At 39.9% G+C, this 26,312-nt stretch overlaps 1 protein-coding gene across 3 annotated transcripts; it reads right to left on the bottom strand.

Moving 5' to 3' along the window:
• Positions 1 to 3,120: 3,120 nt before the first annotated feature.
• Positions 3,121 to 26,312, bottom strand: fam110b (family with sequence similarity 110 member B). 3 transcript variants are annotated; one of them, XR_004931177.1, is made up of 6 exons: positions 26,151 to 26,312; positions 16,993 to 17,135; positions 15,855 to 16,444; positions 9,340 to 9,752; positions 4,567 to 6,423; positions 3,121 to 4,485 (listed from the first exon to the last, which is right to left on the bottom strand). XR_004931177.1 is itself a non-coding variant. In XM_012849750.3 (5 exons), exons 3-5 carry the CDS (start codon positions 15,975 to 15,977, stop codon positions 5,520 to 5,522), a joined length of 1,440 nt encoding a protein of 479 aa, XP_012705204.2. In that variant the 5' UTR covers positions 15,978 to 16,444; positions 16,993 to 17,135; positions 26,151 to 26,312; the 3' UTR covers positions 4,519 to 5,519. The 3 variants fall into 3 exon arrangements, 2 of the variants coding, with proteins under 2 accessions (XP_012705204.2, XP_021164762.2); XM_012849750.3 differs by lacking the exon at positions 3,121 to 4,485 and having other exon boundaries at positions 4,519 to 6,423; XM_021309087.2 differs by lacking the exons at positions 3,121 to 4,485; positions 26,151 to 26,312 and adding an exon at positions 25,723 to 25,990 and having other exon boundaries at positions 4,519 to 6,423.

Genomic DNA, 26,312 nt, shown 5'->3' with positions numbered 1-26,312 from the left:
TGAGAAGCCGACCCTGATTATTGGGAGCTCTATAGTTAGAGACACCAGGGACCAGAACGGGCAACATCGAATCCTACCTGAAACTGCTGGCTAAGGATAAGCGTAAATACAGTAAGATTGTTATTCACGCCGATCGGAGGTCACTAAAGTTGATGTTGCTTCGGTGTAAGTTTGCTAAAACAATGTCGAACTCCATAATTTTGTCTGGTCCCCTGCCTGATCTGACCAGTGATGAGATGTTTAGCCGCATGTCATCATTCAACCGCTGGTTGTCTAGGTGGTGTCCTGAAAACGACGTGGGCTACATTGATAACTGGAGAACTTCCTGGGGAAAACCTGGTCTGATCCAGAGAGACAGCATCCATCCCACTTTGGATGGTGCAGCTCTTCTTTCAAGGAATCCGGCCGGATTTATTAGTTCTCCTAAATGCTGACAACCCAGGGTCCAGACCAGGAAGCAGAGCCGTAGTTTAATAAATCTCTCTGCAGCTTCTGTACTGTTACCCATCCATTACCCTATTGAGACAGTGTCTTTCCCACGACCAAAACTACATCAAAAACTGATCAAAAAGAAACAAATCATAAAAATCAATACGGCTCACCTTGAACCTAAAAATAAAACAATTAAATGTGGCCAATTATTCAAATTTTCACATTCCCAGATCTGTGGGAAGAGGAGGAGGAGTTATAAATTAGTTTATTAATTAGTCCCAGGCCAATTAATAACTACAGTTCTTTTGAACATTTAACCCTCAGCTTCCCTCATCCAAATTGCAAAGCAATGAAACCTCTTCTCTTTGTTGTTTTGTATTGTCCACCAGCCCCTTGCTCTCAATTTTAGGATCAGTTGTCAGACTTCTACTGTTCTCCAGTTTTGCATTGCATTGCATTGAAATGACTGTCATTTCAGCTTTTAACTTTTTGCTCTCTCTTTTTTCTTCATAGTAGGTACACCTGGTCTGGCGTTCTGTTAACTGTGACATCATCCAGGGAAGACAGATCACCTGTTATTACCATCTAATGTAGAACAGATTACAGGATCAATGTGTGCTTCTGTGCTTTCTGTGTCTCTGCTCTGTCTTCTGTAACCCCCAGTCGGTCGAGGCAGATGACCGTTCATACTGAGCCCGGTTCTGCTGGAGGTTTTCCTTCCCGTTAATGGGGAGTTTTTCTCTCCACTGTCACTTCATGCATGCTCAGTATGAGGGATTGCTGCAAAGCCATGGACAATGCAGACGACTTTCCCTGTGGCTCTACGCTTCTCCAGGAGTGAATGCTGCTTGTCAGGACTTTGATGCAATCAACTGGGTTCCCTTATATAGGACATTTTTGACCAATCTGTATAATATGATTGAATTTGACTTTGTAAAGTGCCTTGAGATGACATGTTTCATGAATTGGCGCTATATAAATAAAATTGAGGTGAATTAAGATTCTTAAAGTCAGGAAGAGAAAAAGCCTGTGTGAGATGCGAGGCAGGTCATCATTTCCTAACTATGGAGCAGCTACAGCTAAAGCATGGTCACCTCAAAGGTTACGTTTGGTTTTAATCCCATATAGAAGCTGTTGGTTAGTGAAACTAAGGGACTGGCTGGTATCTGGGGCCAATGGGAGAGACCGAGGGGATTAGGACATTAAAAGCAAATCAGAGTACTTTGAATATGATCCTTTACAGGTAACCAGTGGAGAGAAGCTGAAATGGGAATATTGTGCTCAGACTTTTCTGTACCAGTTAGGAAATTAACTGCATTATTTTGCACCACCTACAGATGCCTAATGGTGTATCACATATCACCAACTTGAGAACTGATTGTCTTGTGAAGCCTGAGCTCCTAGTGTCTATATTTGTAAAAATCTACTTATTTATCATCTATCACTATGATCTAAGCACAACAACCTGACAATCTGAAAAACAAAGACATTTTGATGACCATATTTAGGGAAAGGTGGAACCCTTCATGTAGAATAACATTTCTCATGGAGAAATATGACCCACTCTCTGCTAATACCATTCTAGAATCATAGCAAGAAAACCCTAGTCTGTGGCCACACTCTCTTGTGGAATGTTTTGCTTGTTATGTAGTGAGTGTAGTGAGAGCCCACCTTGTCACTGTCCAGTTTCCTAACTCCTTCATAGCTCACTGAAGTAACAGAGTCAGCAGCAGTGAATCAATAGTATAGATTCTTTCAGAGTTAATTTGTTACTAATTATGGGACTTTTAAAAATTATAAATATTTTTCTCATTTCACTTCACCAACTTTGAGTATTTTGAGAAGATCAAGCACATAAAATAAGATTAAAACATTTAAATTACTGGAAGGATTGTAACAAAATAGGTAAAATGCCAAAAGGGGTGAATACTTTTGCATGGCACCAATCTTGTTTTTCACTGTTGGGCTGAAAATTTCATATTTAACAGTGTTTGACAGTTTCCGAAAAGTACACCTAGGTTTAGTACTAACAGGGACTGAACTGAAAATTAGTAAAATGGGACTAAAGTGCTTCAAAAATGTGGTCAGTGTTTGCCCCTACATGGCTCACCTTACAGGCCATTTTATAGGATCAAACTAAGTAGGTGTTCTTTTGTCTCATTGGACCAATATAGCATCCATTAAGGAATGTGACAGTTGTGACCGATCTCCTGGATCTCCATGTGTGATGGAGGAAACTGACTCTAGCTGCTATCCACACCATGTGAATGTCCCTTAAAATGTTTAAATGGGCTTTGCTTGAATGTCCTGTCATGGCTACAGTTATCCTGGTTGCCTGCGCACCTTTTCCTCCCACTTCCACTCAATGTTCTATTTATCTGTGAACAGACTTCTTCTTTAGCAACAAACTTGTATGGCCAAACCTCCTTGTGAAGGGTGTCAGTGACTGCCTATAGGAGATCTTTCAAATCATCAGTTTTCCCAATGATTGTTTAGGCCATAACAGAACATTTTCAAACACTAATGTAATATTTTAATCTTTTGAGAAACTGAAAGTTTTTTTTCATTAGCTCTAAGACAGAATCATCAAAATAAACAGACAACAATATTTAAAATAAATCACTGTGTAATGAATCCATGTAATGTGAGTTTCCCTATTTGAATTGAATTGCCAGAACAAAAATAACATTTTAACAATATTCACATTTTATGAGACGCAGTTGTATTTATTTAACAATGGTTCATATAAGCAGTCACATATCCTCCTGACTACCAGCTGAAAAAAATCTGGCACATTCACATTGTTTTTTTCCCACCCAAATTGTTTGGAAGTTATTGAGGATACAGCAAACCTTTTTCTGAAAAAAGTGGATTTTTGAGGTGTGTCCTCTATAGAGGAGAGAACCCACATACATAAAGAAAAAAAAATCATGCTGGAAAAGGCGAAGATCTGTTAACCTTTGGTTAATGACCATAGCTGATTGCAGCACATAGTTTCTCTTTGCAGCGTGAAAATGATTTGTTTGACCAGTACTCAGAACAATGGGAAAGTCCAAATAACTAGTCCAAGAATTTCCAAGAAGGACAATTCTAGATTTCCATAAGTTGGGGAGTCTTCTGAAGCCATCGCTGAATACTTGTAGTCAGATAATCAGTTCAAACAACTGTGTGTAAGACCAAGTTAATCAGAAGTCATCAGATGATAGAAAACTGGTTAAGATGCTCAGTAACAACCCAGAAACCACCACAAGACGAAGGCCGGGCATGAACTACAAAACGGCTGGAGACCTGTGTCCCTGTCCACAGTCAAGTCAGTTTTACACTACGGTGAACTGAGAGGACAGGACCAAGAAAGGAGACCCTGCTCCAAAATAAGCACCTTCATGTAGACTGAAACTAGAGTGATGCACATGGAGGGAGAACATTTCTTCTGGGGGAAGATGTAATGATCAAAGGACCAGAATTACGTTCAACACAGTTAAGGTGTCTCAACTATAAAAGCACTTTACCCCCGTCAAGCACGGTGGTGGTAGCATCATGTTACAGAGTCGCCAAGTACCCAGTCTGAATTATTCTAGAAGCTTCTTGATGAAAAAGAAGGCATGTAGCCAAGAGACCTTTAACCTAATCTGGAGATGTTTGTATAAATTTAGGCAAATATTTTACACAACACCCTGGGTTAGAGAAAATCCATGAGAATTTCCAACTTTGTACCTTTGAAATTAAATTGAGTTAAATTGAGGGTCTAGCCGTAGTTCTATTTGCTTCTGACAGGAAAATCTAGCATTGTTCTTTGAACAAAGTCAAAAGGGAAGAATACAAATGTCTACTTTGGAGGACATTGAATTCGGATGTCAGTGGGGTTCAAATGTATGAGGCATAGTTCAGTGTACAAATGTCGCCTACTTTCAAGACATTTGAATTGTAGTCAGGAGGATATACCAAATAGCTTCATGTATACAAAACAATGGGCGTAATACAGCAGCGGAACCACTTACTGTTATCAATCTGTCAGGAGAAATTGCTGCATTCTCAAGCTGCCTCTCAGTTCCTCTGTAGGCATTCGGAAGCAAAATGAGACAACAGTCAAATAGCACTTTCCTGCTTTTTAATGGAGACTCTTGGGTTTCTTACAGATGTTGATAGTTAGCATCACTGGTGGAAGGCAGGGTAGACAGAGTATTTTCAGTCTGGACTTGCTTTCTGCTTCTTAACTCACTAAGGAGACTTCATTCTGCATGTATTGGAAACAAGATCGCATTTCTTACTTCATTCACAGGTTTGTGTAAAAAAATACTCTGTGGGAAGTATTAATTATAAAATCTTCACATATGTGAATGATGCTTAATGAAGTCAAGCAGAGATGGACATGTTAAATACCTCTGGTAGAATAGCAGGACAGCACAATATGACAATGTTGTGGGAACAATTTGAACATAAAGGAGTTTTTGGTGCTTAAGGGAAAAAAAAATCAATTGGAACAATTTGACAATTTGAAACTGCTTCTACAGGCACCATTACAACCAGGGTTGCTATGCTTTATCAGTGCTGATGTCTCATGATCCCAGTTTTATGTTTTAAACTGAAGGCAATTTTTTAAGTGTGGAAAGAAAACTGAATGAAGCTTTAACTGGCAGAACGGATCAGAAACCAGGCTGCGCTTTGTTGAAATATCAGTCACACTCATGGATGACAGCCAAAGTGTCTTCTGTGTCTTAAACACTTTTGACTGTGTGGATCCGTTCCCTAGTGCATTGCATCACCCTTTTGCTTGTGGTGCTTAAGCCAACTGAGATACTGTCAGTCAAGTTTCCAGAGAGAAACAGTAAAGGCCTGAGTCTTTCTCCCTACATCAGTCCATGTTTGGGTTGTTCTGTTCGGTTTGTTCTAAATTTTGGAGAGTTATTCTTCATCTCTTCATACCGCTTATGTGACCTGTTAGATCACTTCTTTTGTCCTTCATTCTTAAAACTAAAATTATTTTCTTTTCAGCCTTAAAACTAGGCTATAAACAACCACATTGGTTTAGAGCCATGGGTGAGATTGTCTTCAGTTTACAGAATCTCCAGTCCTCATGAATCTTTAACCTAAACATGGGAGACCTTCTGTGTTTCCCTTGCTTGTTTAATGCTATACAGCCATTTAATGACCCTTGCATTTCGTTCCACAGCCGAGATGCCATAGGGGACACGTTCCCCTGCATCATCCTCTTCCTCTCCCTCCTCCTCTTCTGATATTCCATCGTTGGAAGATCGCCGTGACTGGTCACAGTCAGAGGAGATCATAGAAGCCGATCGAAAGTTCAGGCTGATGATGTCCGAGTTGGCGCGTGCAAAGTTCTCAGGACCCACTGCCTCCAGTTCCTCAGGGTCAAGTCCGCAGTAATTAAAAAAGCGTTCCACATCAGCTCCAGCCCGGGCGTACCGGTCCGACAGGTCTGACTTGGATCTATGCAGTGAAGAGCGACGAGTCACATTTGAACCCTGCTCAAGACCAATGTTCAGCTCAGCAGATGCACTGGCAGGGTCTCCGAAATCAAAAGGTAATGACTGCGGGGTCGGGTTGTCACAAGGCGTAGGGGTGAAGGGGGGCCGCGGGCGTGGCAGTGATAAGGATAGTGCAGGAGGGAGAGAGGTGGGGTGGGGCTTGGGAGGAAGGGGCGGAGCTGAGGAGCTACTCGACTGAGCTGTGCGCAGTGGTTTACCATTGCACAGCCGTAGTAGGTCGGATGAGGAGTGTGAGGTGAGGAGAGGTGGCAGTGGAGAATGAGAACGCTGGACAACTCCTCCTTCACATCCTCTCTCATCCTGGACTCGTTTGCTAAGGTTGAGGTTTCCTGCTTGTTGAGGACTGCGACGCCCCCCTCTGGCCACTGGGGGAACCTTTAGGGAGTGAGAGAAAGATCTGAGGGAGTGTGATGTGCTTGGACTGGGAACTGAGTCTGAAGGTTGCTCATTGAGGGTCATTGTGGATCTGTATGTTAGCGGTATCCTAGGATACGAAACAGAAAACAGAAATATACAGTGATAAAATGCACCAAAATGGTTTGGGAGAAACAGACCTTTGTACCACAGTGGACCTACATATGAACGTTAGCAGGAACAATTTTATCAGTGATCACTATTACAGTGATTAGGTGTGTGTATATCTATCTATCTATCTATCTATCTATCTATCTATCTATCTATCTATCTATCTATCTATCTGTGTATGTAACATACATACATACACATATACATATATATATACATACATACATACATACACACACACATATATATATATATACACATACATACATACATACATACATATATATATACATATATATATATATATATATATATATATATATATATATATATATATATATATATATATATATATATATATATATATATACATATATACTATATAGATATATATATATATGTATGTATGTGTCTCTCTCTCTATATATGTGTGTGTATGTATGTATGTCTGTCTATCTATCTCTGTCTCTGTGTCTGTCGTTGTTACTCCCCTAGATCGATCGCTAGCTACGCTATCTCGCATGCTTACCCCTCTCTCCTCCACCCTCCCTCCCCAGCCCTCCATACCTATCCCCCCTCTCCACCCACATACCCTCACCCATCCTCATACACCATCTCTACCATCTCCCCTCTATATTTATTCTATCTATCTATTATCTTCTATATCTATCTCTCTAGCTCTCTATCTCTCTCTTCTTCTCTTCTCTGTCTGTCTGTCTGTCTGTGTCTCTTCTCTCTGTTGTGTGTCTGTTCTGTCTGTATTCTTCTCTCTCTCTTGTCTATGTGTCTGATGTAGTTCCTACCAGATAGATGATAGATAGATCGATAGATAATACATAGATAATAGATAGATAGATATACACATATATACCTACACAACTACATCACGACATACATCCATATCCCACACATATTATATATATATATATATATTATATATATAATATATATAGTATATATATATATATAAAAACACACACACACACACACCTCAAAAAATAGAGGAAACACTTGAGCAACACGATGTAACCAAGTCAATCCCACTTCTGTGAAACCAAACTGTCCACTAAAGAAGCAACACTGACTGACCATCAGTTTCACCTGCTGTTGTGTAAATGAAATAGACACCAGGTGTCAAGTCCCCCCAATAGAGAAGAGGTTCTGCAGGTGGTGACCACAGACCTCTTCTCAGTTCCTCTGCTTTCTGCCTGGTTTTTTGGTCTCTGTTGAATGCTGGTGGTGCTTTCACTCCAGTGGTAGCATGAGACGGAGTCTACAACCCACACAAGAGGCTCAGGTAGTGCAGCTCAGATAGTGCTGGAGGTCATTTTGCCAGAGCCCCGCAAAATGACCTCCAGCAGGCCACAAATGTGCATGTGTCTGCTCAAACGATCAGATAGACTCTGAAGGTGGTATGAGGGCCTGACATCCACAGGTGAGGGTTACGCTTACAGCTCAACACCGTACTGGATGTTTGTCATTTTCCAGAGAACACCAAGATTGGCAAGATCACCACTGGCTCCCTGTGCTCTTCAGATGAAAGCAGGTTCACACGGAGAACACGTGACAGACGTGACAGAGTCTGGAGACGCCATGGAGAACGTTCTGCTGCCTGCAACATCCTCCAGCATGACAGGTTTGGCAGTGTGTCAGTAATGGTGTAGGGTAGCATTTCTTTGGGGGCTGCACAGCCACAGGTATCTGACTGCCATTAGGTCCAGAGATGATAATCTCAGACCCTTTGTGAGATCATATGCTGGTGTGGTTGGCCCTGGGTTCCTCTTAATGCAAGACCTAGACCTAATGTGGCTTCAGTGTGTTCGCAGTTCCTGCAAGACGAGGGCATTGGTGCTGTGGACCGGCCCGCCTGTTCCCCAGACCTGAATCCTACTGAGCACATCTGGGACATCATGTCTCGCTCCATCCACCAACGCCACGTTGCACCACAGACTGCCCAGGAGTTGGTGGAAGCGTTAGTATAGGTCTGGTTGGAGATCTCCCAGGAGATCATCCACCACCTCATCAGCAGCATGCCCAGGAGTTTTAGGGAGGTCATACAGGCACGTGGAGGCCACACACACTGAGCCTCATTTTGACTTGTTTTAAGGAAATTACAGCAAAGTTAGATCTGCCTGGAGTGTGTTTTTCCAATTTCATTTTCAGTGTGGCTCCAAATCCAGACCGCCATTGGTTAATAAATTTGATTTCCATTGAGAGGTTTTGTGTGATTTTGTTATTAGAACATTTCAGCTATGTAAAGAACAAATTATTTAATAAGAATATTTAATTCATTCAGATCTAGGATGTGTTATGCTAGTGAAGGAGTATGACTCTGATTAGGACTACTAAATTAAATAACAGACATTAATTTGAATGTCCTAAAGGGCTGAGCATTCAAAGCTCTTGGCGAACTTTTCATTGCAACTTCTAAAACAATTAAAAAAAAATTTGGTATATGACCCCAAAAGAGTAGCACATCAAATGCTTTAGCTGTCCTTTAGTTGTCTTTTGTATTTTTTACATAACTGATATATATATATATATATATATATATATATATATATATATATATATTGTTTTATTTCTTTCTCACAGTTTTGTAAAAAAAATAAATCAAAAGGAGTTATAATAAATAATTTAAGCATTAGCATTAGCTAGCTGTTTAGCTTTGCAAAGCCACTAATTGTGAGGGCAGCATTGTGATGAACTAGAAGCTCAAAAGTGCCAATGGAAAACTAGTAAATACAGTGCCCAGACATATTTTAACCTTTTGTAAGCAATGTCTTTAAGCGGTGCATTTAAAACATTGGGAGGATAAAGAGCTTAGTTTAGTGACATAAGTTCTACATAAAAAATGCAAACATTGGTGACTTACCCCAGCGGTGTCCAGCTCCTGGTCATTCTGGCTGAGGACCTCATGAATACCGCACTTTTAGCTCCACTTGATAGTCCTTCAGAAGCTGCTCCCGAGGATGATGATGAGTTAAGCAGATTTTTTAAGATCTCCAGGTTTAAATTCTCCCGTTTGCTGGTGCCACAGCTGGATGCACATGTGTCTGACTTAGCATTGTTATTGGATGCTTTAAAAGGTATCCCAGCTCCGTTTCCTCCTCCACCAATACCAGGGCTTTTCTTTGACAGATTGGAGGGGTCAATGGTGGGCTTGGCCAGGACAGGTGGTTTGACTGGTTCTTGCTTGGCGTTGATGACCTCTTGGCTCTTGACATACTTTGCTTTGTCAGCTTCTAGTCTTTCAACTGCACTCAAGCGATTTGGGTTAGGTTCCGCCTGAGAACACATTAAAAATTCATTATTTGAGAATTAGATAAATGTTAATTTTTCCAACATAGGTTGAGTTTGTAACAAGTCACATCTTTCATATCCTTCTTCCATGTATGAAAAGGAGTAGGTTGGTGTATAAACTAATATATTACAAACTCACTCATTTACTGATGAGTTTTTTTTACAACGTTTATAGTTTTCAAACAATGCTTAATTTTGTTCTTGAAACTCTTCTTTTATAGGTTGTAATTGCTGCTTGTTTTTTTGTTTAAAATCCAAACATCCCAGGAGCTTTTCTCTCTCTTATCTTTTGCATTATTTTTGCACAAATAAACCTTTCCAAATGATGAAAGATAAACTGTGGACTTCCAGTGGAGCACAGGCAGCAATGGGTCATAGGCGCTGAACTCCCGACAACAAGGGGAAATTTTGCCTGATAAAACAACTTTTTTTTTAATGACTTAGGCATCTAAGCACAGACAAAAACGGGCTTGATGGGTTGAGTAGTCATCTTGCAATTGGAAGGTTGTGGGTTTGATTCCAGCTTCCTCTTGACACATGTCGATGTGCCCCTGGGCAAGGCAATTAACCCCAAGTTGCCTACCGAGCTGCGTATTGGTGTATAAATGTGTGCGTTAGTGAGTGCGATTGGGTGAATGTGGCTCTAGCGTACAGCGCTTTGAGTGGTCAGTATCACTGGAAAAGAGCCATATGAGTTCAGTCCATTTACAATCGACTCTCGCAGCCTCGCAGAAAAATGGAGGATCTGAAAGAGCTGCGAGAATTTAGAAAAGGTTTTAGTCAGCAACTGAGTGGAATAAGAGAAGATATTTACACTCATTTTAGCAAAAACACTTGAAGAAATTACTCCCCAAATAATATCCTTAGATCAAGCAGGTTTTGACTGGCAAAGGCAGACCCAGGATAATGTGCGCCGAACACTGCATATAATTGGTCACATAAATAAAGATAACGTTCAGGCTGCACTGCTAACAATAAAAAAATAAATGAGGCCATTTCAAATTTGTTGGACGTGGAAAGAGGAACTAGACAGGGTTGCCCCATCACTTCACTACTTATTGCAATAATCATCGAAGCACTCAGCCAGAGGATCATTCAGGATGCTAACATAACAGGTATCAAACCAAGGTGCAATAATCAATTAATACACTGTCCTACAACCCGTGCAATAATCCTGATGTAGTGACTTCTGCTGCTATCAACACCTGAACATAAGTCAGTACACATGTATGTATGTATGTATGTACAAATGTATACAATGTATATGCACGTATATACGCGTAGGTACGTATGTATGTAGGCGCATAGATATACGTATATATTTAAGTATATAGATATGTTTATTTATATATATATATATATATATATATATATATATATATATATATATATATATATATATATATATATATATATATATATATATATATATATATATAGACAACTAACAATGTAAATGAGACATTTACATTCCTATTTCCTTTTTTGTATTTTTTTTTTTTTTTTGTATTCTTTTTGACCCATTGTATATATGAAGATTCACTGTATATAACTGAATGCACCTTCCCTACTCTGCACCTTCTTGTATGAGCCGATGTGACGAGTGAATTTCTCCATTGTGAGATCAATAAAGACCATCTTATCTTATCTTATCTTAAAATTGTAGGCCAAGAACACACAATTTTGTCATTTACAGATGACATTTTAATTTATATGTCAGACCCAAAAAGTTAAATTCCAAAACTGTGGTCATTACTAGACTTATTTGGAAATGTCTCAGGCTATAAATTAAATATCACAAAAACTCAAATCTTGAGCTTCTATTACCAGCCAAGTCAAACTATTAACTTATCAACTAAACTGGAGCTTAGATCAAGTGAAATATGTTGGAGTAAAAATCCCAAAAGACTAACAAAGTTATATGCCTTAAATTTTAATAGGCGGAATAAAAAGATAAATGAGAATATCAGGTGGAATCTAATACCATTTTTAAGTTTGTATGGAGAATTTAATCTATTAAAATTAATATTTTGCCGAGGATATTATATCTATTGTAGACATTTCCAATTGAAATATCTGATACACAATTTAATGAATGGGATAAATTAATTTCTCGATATGTATGGCAAGGCAAATGTATGTCTACTTTTAAGACTAATCTCAAAACTTTCCTTTTTGACAAAGCTTATAACTAGAGTGGCTCATGTTACTCTGAGCTACCTTTATAGTTTTACTGCTATAGGCTTAGGCTACTGGAGGACATCAGGATGTAATTTTCTCACTCTATAGAGTTCTACTGTTCTTCAATTATGCATTACGTGTCGTCATTTCTGCTTTAACTTTCTGTTCTCTCTCTTTTTTTTCTTCATAGTAGGTACACCTGGTCTGGCGTTCTGTTAACTGTGACATCATCCAGAGAAGATGGCTCACCCGCTACTACCATCTAATGTAGAACAGATTACTAGATCAATGTGTGCTTCTGTGCTTTTTTGTCTCTCTTGTTGTGTCTCTGTTCTGTCTTCTGTAACCCCAGTCGGTCGAGGCAGATGACCGTTCATACTGAGCCCGGTTCTGCCGGAGGTTTTCCTTCCCGTTAATGGGGAATTTTTCTTCCCACTGTCGCTTCATGCTTGCTCAGTATGAGGGATTGCAGCAAAGCCATGTACAATGCAGATGACTCTCCCTGTAGCTCTACGCTTCCCCAGGAGTGAATGCTGCTTGTCGGGACTTTGATGCAATCAACTGGTTTCCTTATATAGGACATTTTTGACCAATCTGTATAATCTGACCCAATCTGTATAATATGATTGAACTTGACTTTGTAAAGTGCCTTGAGATGACATGTTTCATGATTTGGCGCTATATAAATAAAATTGAATTGAATTGAATTGAAAAGCCAAGATTCAAATATCAAACTCTCCAATTAGCGAAAAGCAAATGTGGACTCACACTTCCCTGTTTAAAAGACTACTATTTAGCTGTCCAATAAAGAATCTTGTTTTATTGATGTAACACTGATTATCAGGCTAGGTGGAAAGAAATAAATGAAAAAAATGTCTGGGGCGACCCTAATCCAGGCATGTCTAAGGGGATAAAAAAACAAATAAAAAAAACCAATTGAACCAGGTAACAGATGGATCCGTTTACCTCTGAAAATCTGGCTAGACGTAGCTTCGACGGGAGATTGGCTCAAAAATATTAAGATTTTCAGATGGCGTTCATATGATTTGGACTGTACCACAGATAAGATGGGATGCAAGCTATAGGAGTTGGACGGGACATGGCCTTTCATTATATTGTACATTTTTTAGTCAGGGCACATTGAGTGACTTTAAATCCCTAAAGGCTCAGTACAGATTAAACAATAGGGATTTTACAGATTTCTCCAGGTATGACATATTAACAGTCTAATTCTGGATACTCAGCAGGTGTTTAATAATGAGCTGTTTGAAAGTGTTTATTGGGGCATATACAACAGTCTCTGGACTCAAAATTGTTTCAACATTATACAAAGGACGGCAGGAGGCTAAAAAGGCAAGCATGATGTATATAAAATAAAGGTGGGATGAAGGGATAAATAAAGGGATTTCAGAACAAGAATAGCTAAAATATTGTGAATTTCAGTGGAAGATAACAAGCTCAACCTCATGAAGAACTTTTGCCTGGAAAAGTCTATGCAGATATTTTATTACGCCAGAACAGAAATCCCATAAATCAGGCTCATCCAATTGTTGGGGAAACGTGGCTCTAAGGAAGCTAATCATTTTCACTTGTTTTGGGCCTGCCCAGTTATAACCACATTTTGGCAAAATATATGCACAGAACTAAGAATTGTATTTGGGTCGAGAACGGTTTTTAATTGGGACGAGTTGCTCTTTGGAATGTCACACTCACCATTAACCAGAAAGACTAAATACTTATTTGGAATTTTGAGTTTGGCAGACAGAAAGGCACTAAGAAATGGCTCGAACCAGGCACCAAGACTGGTATATTATTTACAATATTTTTGTAATGGAAAGAATTACATTGTCCATGAGGCTACAGAAAACGCAATTTGAAGAAAATTGGGAATTATGGAAAATCCATATTTATCAAAGGTGCCCTTCCTTTATGTAATTTGGATCTGCCACCAGTTACTTTTATTTATTTATTTACTTTGTAAAATTTTGTATTGTTTACTCATATATAACTTCTATTTTGACAAAAATTACCCCCTCCTTTTCTATCTCAGGCTTTAAAAACAAAGATCACCTCAGGTTCTGTGTTCGAAGATATGTTCTATTTTGTAATATAAAATCAATTACTGCAATATTCTTTGTCGTTTCGTTTTGCATATGGAGATTGCTTTTGTTTTCATTGTATGTGATCTTGAATAAAGAGAATTAAAAAAAGGAAAGATAGACTATGCAAAATATCTTCCAATTACTGAATATGTCTGCATCGGAATTTTATGGAAAACAGACCAATCAGATAAAAGAAGTCCAAGTGATGTTTTAAGCCAAAGAACATTGTAATAATCCCTGCCCATTGGCAACGTATCATTATACGTCCCATCACCGCAGGGTTATCCTAAAACTCCAGGATGATGTTGTCCTTGTAGGAAGCAGCACACTCATGGGTGAACAGGGTGTTGGACCAGGGACACATCTAAAAGCTGCAGGACACCAGACCTCAAGGACCAAAATAGAAGACACCTGGTGTAGAGGATGGGGCCAAGGACCTAACCCTGTGGAGTGCCGATGTTTGTGGTGATAGTAGCTGACAGCCTACCAAAGATCCTGACAACCTGGGGCCTGCTTTAAAGAAAGTCTAGGAGCCAGTCACAGAGGGTGGGATGCAAGACAAGTGGTGTCAGTTTATGGGTGAGTTTTTTGAAGATACCATGTTGAAGGCTGAGCTGTAGTAAGTAAAGAGCATCCTAACAGGATTCTTTATTTTTCAGGTGGGAGAGAATAATAGAAGGCTGCAGCAATGGTGTCCATAGCGGATCTGTTGGGTTGGTACACAAACTGCAATGGGTCCAGGTTGTCTGGTACACTGCTCCGAATGGGGGTCAGCATCATTCTCTTGAAACGCTTCATAATGATTGGAGCTGGTGCAACTGGCCTGTAATCATTCAGGCAGATCGGTGGGCTCTTTGCCAGGGTATCATACAAGCAAAAGATTTAATAATGATGAAAGAGGATTACCTCCTTATGTTTCTCCTTCAACACAGATCAACATTGATCTTGGAAAATTATCTTAAATAGAATTAAAAAATGGTTTTGGGATAAAAAACGCTATACCTCTACTGTAGCTTTCTCAAAACCAACTTTTTTGAATGATCTACAGCCAAAAGAAGCTAAGATCCTGAGTATTTTTTAGAAGCTACAATAAAGTGGCCAAGATGAAATTTGTCCACGTACATTTAACTATACATTGGAGTGCATTTCCTATATTTTCTCCAAAACCTAGCTTCCCCAAAGCATTTTATCAACCCTCTCTGGTTTTTGTGTATGTTTTGAATAAGGGTTGGAAACCTGAGTTGTAGAACATGTCCTTGACACTGAGCAGACCCTGCAAGACCGCTGCTACGACTTGGGGACGTAGAATATCGCACACCACAACAAGAGTCCAGAATATGATTAAGAAAAGGGGTAATCCAGCCAAAAAGAATAAATCTCAGATTGTTTGAAAGCTGGTTTACTTTAAAAGTCACATACTTCCACCCCAAACTATATGGGAATGTAAGTAGAGAGGATTTTAGATTAACTGTGCTGATCTCAACTACCATAAAGAAAGGGAAAAAATAGAGCTCCAACCAAAAACATAATTTATGACAATTTTATATCGTTGAAGCGCTGAAACACAATACAAATCAATCTATCTAAATCTAAATAACAAAGTCCTGCAAGATGAGTAGCATAAGAACAGAAACTATGAACATCACAACCGAATGCTGCATCATCATTCCATCATGATAAATGCTTCAAATAAATCAATAGAAGGCAAAAATGAATCGGACATTCATGGTAATGATGAGTGAATGTAAACCTTTGACTACAGCTGGATGTTTACTCATCAACACCACAACAATGATATTCTCACCTGCCTCCTGAAGTATTCAGGGCCCTTATTGAGGATGCGAAGAGGTACAGTGGATCCGAAGGGCGTGGTGGGACCAGCAGACTTGCTACCTGGCAGGGAGGGAGCCAGTGTCTCTGTCGGCATGGCAACAAGGCGATTGGGGTGGCCGGCCGTGATGGCAATATGTGCGGGGTGGTTGACAGAGGGTGGGGTCACTAAGGAACCCCCAAAACATGAAGACACCAGGTGGAGACAAAAGAAAATCTAAAAACAGATGAAACCCCTCACCCTGCACATCCTTCTGAGATAAAGCGAGAGTTACCGAAGAAGAATGGGAGAAGTGGCCGACTACTGTAGTCATATAAATTCATTAGCTAACTGACAGATGATCTCTAATCTTTATTGGCTATGAGGAATAAACAGCTTCAATAATCTAAGATGGGCAACAGAGTGATGGAACGGAGGATGTGCAGCGGCAGAAAAGTTTGAGGCTCAAACGATGTGATGGCTCCGTGGTGTGGCTCCTATTCAGCCAGGGGCCAGCAGAGGTTAGGAAACAAACGCCCTACTGCCTGGCCATTCTGAGATCAGCTCTACCTTCAGCCTGCCAACTGTCCAGAGGAAAGAAAGGAAAATAAACAGTCATTAGGGTTGGAGTTTGGCTTTGAAATGATGCAACTTGCAACAACGGCAGGATCAGTAAGGAGACACAAACAATAAATTGTTGTATTTCTGCAAGCAAACACAAATGATACCATTCATCTATCTGAATGTGGGTCACAATTGACTCTTGTTGGTCTTCTGGTTATGTTTTACGGTTTGTCAAACCTTTCCTTTATTGTTTTATTTGATTATATTTTGGTAAATGTGAAAACAGATATACAGTACACCTCACAACAACCTGACATCTATATAGCGTGCTCCTTCACTAAATGAATCAATCTTCCATTATTAGAACTTATTATTAGATGAAATATAAGGTTACCATTGCCTGATCAATAAAGAAACGATTCTTCCCTGAAAGGCATGCTAAAGGCTACAAAGCTGAAGATGCGCACATTTTAGTTTTCTTCTGGAGATTATCATATCTGCACAGTTTGAGTTTTGACTAGTTTTTGTCTTGTTCCTTAAAAACAAGTGTTATCTTAAATAGTTTTACCTTGCAAACAGCATTGGCCTGTTTGGGGCTTTGTTTTCGTTCAGCTCTTTGGCTTCTTCAAATCTTCTGCTTTATCTCTGCTGTTGGATTTGGGGCCTCTTGTTTGTCCTCTAGGTGCTGCAGGTTGTCAGCGGGATTTATTACTTTCAGGAAAGAAAAAAAAAGAAACAGAAATTAATAAAGCAGAAAAAAGCAACAGTTCCTCATGCCATCAGAACTTTGCTCATTTCAAATCAATGAATGACCTTATAATTGATGTTGTTCTAATTGCTGGTTGGAGAACAGCACAATTGACCCTTTAATGCACAGTTGCCACTGCTGTGAACAACTATTTAGAAGCATTTTTTCTTGTATGTGTGTGGGTATTAGGGATAGACTTGTGTGTAAACCATTTTCTAGACAAACGTGTCTAAAAAGTACACCGCCACCTACTTTGCAGCCAGTATAAGTTCCCAAAGAATATCTTCAAACCCACAAGGTTTAAAGAGAGATAGAATTTCTGAACACTTTTTGTAATATCTTGCCAGTCCAGTGACAGTCTTACAGGTACAAAAATAAGGCTAAGCTTAAAGGACTAACATAACTGGGAGGAAATTGAAATTGGTCCTCTGTCCATTAAAGCAGACATCATGTGTCACTGGGTATATTTCTCCTTACATTTCTTCCTTTAATCTGGTAATATTGTTCTTCAGGGGGTACTTGGTGAGACAAGGGCTTGAATGTGGCAAGTGGGAAGGGCAGCCATTTTGAAATCAGAGTCCCAAGCCACACCAATGTGCAACTGGACAATATAGTATAAATGTGTGTACATTTGTGAGTATCGCAGAAAAAATGTGGCTCTGGTATAAAATCACTTAAATTGGTAGGTATGACTAGTACTATATGAGTCCAGTCCATTTACCATTTGAGTAAAACAAAATATTTTTGTTACTGAACAGAAAGTTTTTTTTAAACAAAAAAACCCTAATTATTCAGTGTGTAAAAGGAAAATGTGGTTAATAATCAAAGATCCCTTCTGTTGAATTTCCACCACAACGTGCAGAGGGTTTGGTGTAGTCATATGACCAGTGGCGTCTCTGGCATGATAAGTTAAGAAGGGCACAAAAACTACCTATTAGCAGCAACTATTTTTTTGTGAAGTATACAACCTGACTTTGATCAATGGTAAATTAAACAGACAAATTATCATAAACCAACATGCTAAAAAATCCATTTTATACAAGCTAAATGTTTTATACATAAAATTACAAATAAAGGTTAACTCATACTGTTCATTTCTTGAACAGAAACGATTCACATGAATCCTTAAATGAGCTAGTGAGGACAGCCAACACTAGATTAATATTTGCTTTCAGTTTACATTTTCCTTTTTTGTTTTGTTTAAATTGTCCTCAATTTTATTACAACAGTGTTTTTTACTTACTTTTACTCTGTTTTTATTTTCCAATGTTTTAATTATGTAGTCTAATCGGTCAACAACCGGTCAGATCACACTTTTCCAGCATAAATAAGTTCATAACAGCTAATTAATAAATGCATTGTTAGTGTCAGTAATTACAGGCTTGGAGCCATTGGATCACAACCATTTGAATTACATTTGTTATAGCTACCATTTGAGTTTGAATGATCTATTATTAAAATTATAATAGCAAATTATAATTAATCATAATGCTCATAATCAAACCATCGTGTGAGCCTATTTGCAAAGGATAAAACACAGCAAACCAGCATCATTTTTCACCTTACTAGACATAACATGTCTAGTAAAGAAGTAAGTTATTCAAAACGTTACAAAGCTGTTAGCAAGAGAATGTTTTGATCTGATGGGTGTACTCTCCACCATTTTGTGCCTGGCAGTGGCATTTTATGGGCAGAGAGTGGGTAAGCCCCGAGTGGCAGCTGTTCACGTGCAGGTACACGCATTCCCAGCTGTGTAAACAAGAGACTGGAGAATAACACAAAGTGATAGTGTGTGACGTTTACCATAGTCCATCTAAAAATATACCTTTAGTTCCTCAAAAAAACATTTTTTAGTTCTTTCTATCTAAAATCATGCTTATTGCTCCTTTAATAAGAATAATTACAAAAACATAAAAACAAGCGTGTGTAACTTAAATAAAAGTCACAATTCATACCATAACACAAGAAACACAGGTCTATTCCCTACAGAGGACACAAACTTCACCAGGAGCTTTACCTTTGTTTGAAATTAAAAAAAGCTGGCTTGCTGCAGACTGCCTATAAACAACACACAATGAATAACATGGCTTTATGCTTTTTAGTGGGGAATTACATTATTTACTTACATAATTATAATTCTGTGCATTAATAGGTTGTGGCAATTTTGTGTCCTAATTCTGACATGCTTAAGCTTAGATCTGTACGTGCTATTTGATGTAAAAGAATAACAGAAAAAAATAATAACACAGATTAAAGGCTATCTAGTTTAATGTAGTTAATCTTTTGAGTCTGTACTGTTTAGTAGCTGACTAGAGGTTTTACCAACCAAGCAGTGGGAGAACTCTTTAATATTACCCGTGGGGTAATGTGAGGTCTAAGGTGACAAAGGCTGAAAACTTCCCTCTTACACCTGACCACCACACCGAGCACTATAGTAGTGCACTGCGATGTTCACTACAATCCTTAAAAAGCGAAAAGTTCTTCTACTCACACTATACTGCCAAACGTATGGGATCACCGATTCTAAGCATTGCATTAGTATTGAGGTAAACATCTCTTACTCTAATAATAGCAGCCTAATACAATTTCCATCTCAGAGACAGTTATCCTGATATAAGACAGTGGCTCATGGGACCACAGGCGATATGTGGTGCAGGGAGCTGTTTCATTTGTTGAGTAATCACAGAATTTTCCCAACTGTTTCTTGCTGTATACAGAACAATGATGTTATCACTCTTTTATTTTTAGGGTTGACAAAACAGAAGTCCTTAAAACCTTTAATCTGATTGGAGAAGCCATCTGGAAGCACCTCCCCCCTTTCATCCCTGCTACACTGTTTAAATGTCTCCATGGTAATATAACCCACAAACCAGGGGCGGAGCCTGCAAGTATGTTAATCCACATTTAAAATACAAATTTCAAATACAATTGAATAGATTGCCTTCTCAATAAAAGCCATCTTCAAACGACCATCGTACCCTTGTCATCTTATTCTAGTCAAGTTGCTACGGTCTTTTCTTATAAGCACATCGGACAGCTTAACAATGCAGTCCAAGGGCAAACAGGTGTGGCCATTGATTCTCATTCATCAGATGATGCGTCACTAGAGCAGTGGTCGCCAACTGGTCGATGGCGATCAACTGGTAGATCTTTGAAACATTCCCTGTAGATCCCGATGATAGAATAGACCAGGGATGCGCAAGCTGCCACTAGGGGATGCGCGAGCTGAAATCTTTAATGGCGTCTGACTGTGTTTTTTCCCCACACCATAAAGCTGTGTAAATAAACATTTCTACGTTTAATTTTAAGATTAAGTTATCTTCTTCTACGCATTGTGCTTCATATGCGCACCCAGCTTGTGCCCTCTACTTTATTCATTCTCGCAAATATGCTTAATTGGCTGAAACCAGGGAAACAGAGGCAACAGAGGAGAGAATTGCAACGGATCTGGGAAAAGACAAATGTCTCTCCATCTCTCCTCACTTTACGTCGTGTTCGTCATTAAAGGGAAAATTGAATTTGGGCCGAAAGTTTTATTGACAAGATTAAATTGAGCAACACAGGCTCTCTTTCGTTCGCACAGCGCCTCCAAACAGCGCTGCTCATGGTGCGGTGACTCTGAACCTACCAGCACTGACGCGCATGACTCGGGGGATTAGTGATAGACGCGATTTCTTAACCATGTTCACACACAGAGCTGCAATACGTTTCATTGTGATTCAGACAGGCGCAGTTAATTTTAAAGATGCGGTTTTAGTGCGTATTCAGACAGGGACAAACCGGCGGTGGGGCTGAGGTATGTTTCCATGGGGCGTGTTTACCTGCTAAATGTAACCGCTGTAAAAGTTTTTATTTCTCTGATTAATAACATCTCTATGGACAGCTTTGTTATTCTCTCTCTCTCTCTCTCTCATCAAATTAAAGTTCTTCGTGTTTGTATTTTGCAAGATAAATTTTGAGTCAGACTCAGATTAAGAAGGTGATACACGAAATAAACAAAGTGAGAACACACACAGGTAGAACATCAGAGTTTAGTCCGTGAATGCACCAGGCTGGCCGGTTCAGAGACGTTTCAGGTTGTGGAGGTGTGGCCAATCCGAGTGTCTCTTTCTTTCTCTCGGTCCAGGCTGAGCCACTTGAAAATCCTCAGGATTCTGTTGTGGATTTTGCAACTTTAATTCAAATTATGTTGTAATTTTCTTCCCACAACGTTGTTATGATGGTTGTATTGATTTAGCTGCAACAGATTTTATTTTTTTTTGGGGGGGGGGGGTGCGCCTAACTGGTTGGGACCCTGAAGGTAACCTGACTCCGCCAGATAGATTTGCTCCGCATATCCATCTGGAAACCTTCCGTTGAAGTAATTTTGGGAAGGGGCGAAAATACTGGTTAGCTGATTGGCCTATGTTGGTGATAGACGGGCCAAATAAACCAATCAGATTCGTAGTCACTCTGTTACGAGCAACGACAAAAACACAACCACAAGCCAAGCTACTCTTGCTGCTGCAGGTAAAGGCTCGTTAGCTCAGCAAAGAAATACTCTGTAATTCCGATAAAACTTGCTCGATAGCCACGCTAACGCTAGTTTCATCGGCTGAAGCCGCCATGTTGTTTAGACTGAACTGACGCGCTTCCCGTTGCGTCACACCTCAACCCGCCTCAAAGCCAACGCTGATTGGACGTTCGTTTGGTGAACGGCTCCAAATTTTCTTTAACGGAGAGTAGCCAGACTGATCTGCGAGTGAAAACTTGAAGGCTCGCGAGATCAGGATGGTCTCACGAGGCTACCCTGAAGGGGGTGCACGGCTAAAAACGTTTGGGAACCCCTGGAAAAGGAAATAGGCCACACTTTTATTTTTTGTGTTGGACATAAAGCTGTACCTATAGTTGCATTGGGAATTGTGTTAAAATAAGAGTTCTGTTTGGTAAAATGTTGATTTTAATGTGACATTAATGACGCTTCAGGAGATAAGCATAACACTTGATAAGACATTACTTTTGTATTGAGATTAATTCAAGTTGATGTGTTGATGTGAACCTATGGCCAGTTTGATATGCTACTTACAATGTTTTCTTTGTTGCATTAATTTGTCCAGTTGGACCAAAACATTTTATGTAATTCAAAAACAGTTGATTTATGAGTTCATTCATGAATAAAAGGCTTCAAGGTTGAAGTAGAATCTGATCTATTTTTCTTGCAACGCCTCTACAGGTAGATCTTGCTTCCCACCAAAGTGAAGGTCGGGGATATTGGGCTTAAAAAGGTTGGAGACCATTGCTCTAGAGCACAGGTGTCAAACTCAAGGCCCGCGGGCCAAATCCGGCCCGTCAAGGTAAATTATCCGGCCCTCGAGAGCCAAAAAAAAAAAGGCATATATCATTTTAAAGTGTACAAAGTGGCTAAAACTGTGCCTTCTGTAAGTGTAACTCACCCCAATATCAACTTTTTTTTGCAGATAAACTGTATAAACTGGGCCTAAGGGTGCTACTTTTATGTTACTGTGCATTTTTTATACTACTGTGTGAACTGGAATGAAATTATGAAATGAAAAGTATCGTCTCTACACATGCAAGCGGCCCTTTTAATGACTTCATGATGCCAAAGTGGCCCCATATAGAAATTAGTTTGACACCCCTGCTCTAGAGGGTAACGCCAAGCATACACTTCACCAATACTTCACTACACGTAACATTTGAAAACACAGTTGTTCCCAACATTTTAAAGCTTCTTCCTTTGTTCCTAGAGTGATGACGGTTTTTCTCCGGAAATTGTTAACAATTTGTAGTGATGCCATATTTTTCATCCCAAAGGGAAACTGCCTGCCATAAAAGCTTAGACTTTGTGAGATCCACCAAAAAGTGTAGAAAATCAAGACAAATATGCCAAACATCAATAATCTAAAATTAGAGATTAAATCTGGTATGATGTTGTAATAATAATAATAATAATAATAATAATAATAATAATAATAATAATAATAGCAAAGTAATAAAAAGTCTTTGTAGTCTCTGGTGGAGAGCTAAAATTTGACAGCAAATTGGTAAATATGCGGGACAGTCCCAAATTTTTCACTGTTGTCCCGCTGTCTCCACAAGCTGAAACAATGTTACGCATTTGACTGAGTCAGATGAGTCAAAAAAATGATTCAACAGGAACTTTTCTGAAAGAACGCAGAGCTGCAGTCATTGTCAATGTGAGCTGTGTCGGCTGTCAATCAATACGCAGCGGTGTCGCACCTCGTGAGCACCTGCACATCAGGACACTCGTAAAATAAAATGTCAAGGATTATGATGCATAGAGATTATTTAGGAAACATCAGCCAAGATCAACTAAAACAATATTTTACTTTTTGCCAAGGTTTTTCTAATGAGCTTTAAAGGTGTTAATCTTTAAAGGCTAGTGAAGTTTTTTTGATAAACAATTTTATTACACTTTTTAAAAGCTTAACATCCATGCAGGTGTTGCATCGAGCCATATCTGATGAGGAAACGCAGCTCGTCGTGGGGGCGCTAGTGCCTTTCTGCAGTGGTTGGTAGACAAGAAGTGGGGATGTAGAGGGTGCATTCTGGATAGGTCGCCAGTCACAGGGCTAAAATTCATCAGCTATATTAAACTTCAAAAAAAGTTAAATAATGCCTTTTATGAACTTGTGAGTTGTGATAATTAATTGTTTTGAACTAACAGGCAAAGCAGAGACGCATTATTGTAATGTGCGATCTGTGTTAAATTAAAATGTATGATGTCATCAGTGTTGGTTATGTGTTCTTTGTTTGATCTATTTGTTTGACATTTACTTGCATTTTTAAAGGAAGAAGGGCTATGTCATGCCAATTTTCTTTATCTTGATTAATTTTGCACATCTGTTACATTTACTAAAATGTAGATGTGTATAGTGTTGGGTCACTTTCTATGTTCATGCCAATAAATTAAATTACGAGGCTTACAACCCTGTTGCCTTGTCACTCCCATTCCATGTTGTGTGATAAGTAATAATTTGCTTTCAGGAATGCTTTTATTTTACCAAACATCTCATATTCAGCGTTTTCATTTGGCACCTTATGATCTGGCTACTTGTCTCGTAGATATCAGAGGCTCATTGTGTTAACTCAACCAGAGATTGGCAGCTAAAACTTTAGATTTTGTTAAAGAACTAAAGTTGTTCGCCCGTGCTGCACTCTTGCTGTTGGTGATTATGTTGTTGCTTAGCCACTGGATAGGTGCGAGAGATACTGGATGTTGCAGTCGGACTTGTTGGCTTATCAAGTTTAAAATGTTTCCAAATAGCAGACTTGGCTCGGTCCTACACTTACTCTATGTTGCTCTATGTTTGCTCATCGCTAGCTGATGTGCGTGCTCTGTGTAACTGCCGTTGCAAACGTAAGCCCCATTTCCACTCCCCTTGTTAAACCGATCCGTGCCGAGCTTGGTCCGAGCTCGGATCAGTTAACCAAGCCGAGCTTGGTTCTGACGACCGTTTACACATCACGCTATCTCGGTTCCTTGGTTTCCTCGCCTCCTAGTGACGATCTGCGGTACTACTGCTGTCTGGGATTGAAGGAGCAAATCAAGCAAATCAAAATGGCGGCGCCCGTAACATTCAGGCAGCTATGCTTGGTTATATTTCGTTGTTTGCGGAAAGTCAGGTGAAGACGGCAACTTTTGGTGAATTTACTTGACAGAGTCGGCTTTTGGGAAGTGGATAAGACAAACAAACATCTAATAAGGATTTACAGATGCAGGAAACAACGACAGACGCTGAGCTCCATCACACTGCTAAGCAGAATCATCACTGGAAATCTTGTGTCACGGGAGGGAAGCTAGTATTTTTATGAATGTCTGAAATGTCAGCTGACTGTAAGGAGATGACGCGGTCTGCTCATGCGCTCTTTGCTATCAGAGAACCGGGCGACTGAAAAACCGAGCCGAGCCCACCTATTGAACTGGGCTACATTTAGCGTGGTCCAGTTGTGTCTAGCTCGGTTCAGTTCAGTTTGCGTTCCATTTACACTCGATAGTTATCTCGGTTACCGAGCTCGGACTGGTCTCGGCACGGTTAAAAAGGGGTAGTGGAAACGGGGTAATAGAAGGGACTGATTACCGTAACTGTATTGCTGTGTATGATATTAATAAAAACAGCAATGACTGAATCGGAATACTGGATTGGCATCAATCATCTAATGTCCGATCCAGCTAATTAGTCCATATCGATATCAGTTCAGTGCATCTTTAGTGGTGAGTCTTGGGTTCAAACCCAGTTTATTCCCTATCAATCACGGCTTAAACTGATCTACAGTTAGACTTCTAATAATGTTGTAATGTCTTTAATGTCAATAATAATCCTGGCTTTAAAATAAAATGTACACTGATTTTAGCCGCAACCTATATGTACTATTTAGATATTATAGATGCAGGCTATTTTCAACAAAAATGCTCACTGGGGCTCTTTATGTCTTCGGTATAATTCATTTTTCTGATCTACCTAATGTGTCAAAAACACACAAATTAAAGGATGCAGCAGGAATACAGAGCCAGAAGTGCTGTTCAGTCACCTAACTGTTGTTGCTGCTCAGCTGGGTACTTCCATGGAGGCAGGAGCAGACGGGTGTGTCAGCAGAAGCACGTTAGCAGCTGACAGCCACTACACCGTGCGCGTGCTCGTGCGCGCGGTGCTGATGCGTTGCAATGCGCGACCCCCACCGAGATAACGGCACAACACGGCACAGTCCGACACGGAACGGCATGTGTTCCTGGCCCTGCGCAGCCGGCCTAAAACCAAAAGCGGCTGAAGCCAAAGCACACATCAAACACAAACGGTCCCTGACATAGTTGCTCCCTGCTGCTGCCTGAATGACAATCTGCCGAACAATAGACCTGAGCAGAACAGCCCGCAGGGGGGGGGGGGGTCGGTGAACGCTGCGAGTGCTGATGAAGCCATTTATGCAGATTAGATGGGAACAGATCTGTTTGTCTGACCTACCTGAGCTCCAGAGTCAGAAAACAAAGGATGCTGCAGCATTTTCTCTCCGTTAGATCGGTGCGTTTGTTCGGCCTGACAGCGTCCGATCGTCCGTCCGCAGCAGTGTGCGGCGGCAGCAGCACTTCCTTCCGCCCAGCCTCTTCACAATCAGCGGCTTATTCC

Source organism: Fundulus heteroclitus, chromosome 6 (assembly GCF_011125445.2).
Source record: "Fundulus heteroclitus isolate FHET01 chromosome 6, MU-UCD_Fhet_4.1, whole genome shotgun sequence".
Taxonomy (NCBI): domain Eukaryota; kingdom Metazoa; phylum Chordata; class Actinopteri; order Cyprinodontiformes; family Fundulidae; genus Fundulus; species Fundulus heteroclitus.
Note: the sequence above shows the minus strand (reverse complement) of the source record. Positions and strands in the feature narration are given on the sequence as shown.

What these genes read in the sequence shown, in the direction of transcription:
- fam110b (XM_012849750.3), bottom strand. Translation starts at nt 15,977, where the DNA reads ATGCCGACAGAGACACTGGCTCCCTCCCTGCCAGGTAGCAAGTCTGCT. An exon ending in CTGAATACTTCAGGAGGCAG is followed by an intron (nt 9,753 to 15,854) that starts GTGAGAATATCA and finishes ATGTGTTCTCAG; the next exon opens with GCGGAACCTAACCCAAATCG. An exon ending in AGGAGCTGGACACCGCTGGG is followed by an intron (nt 6,424 to 9,339) that starts GTAAGTCACCAA and finishes TTCGTATCCTAG; the next exon opens with GATACCGCTAACATACAGAT.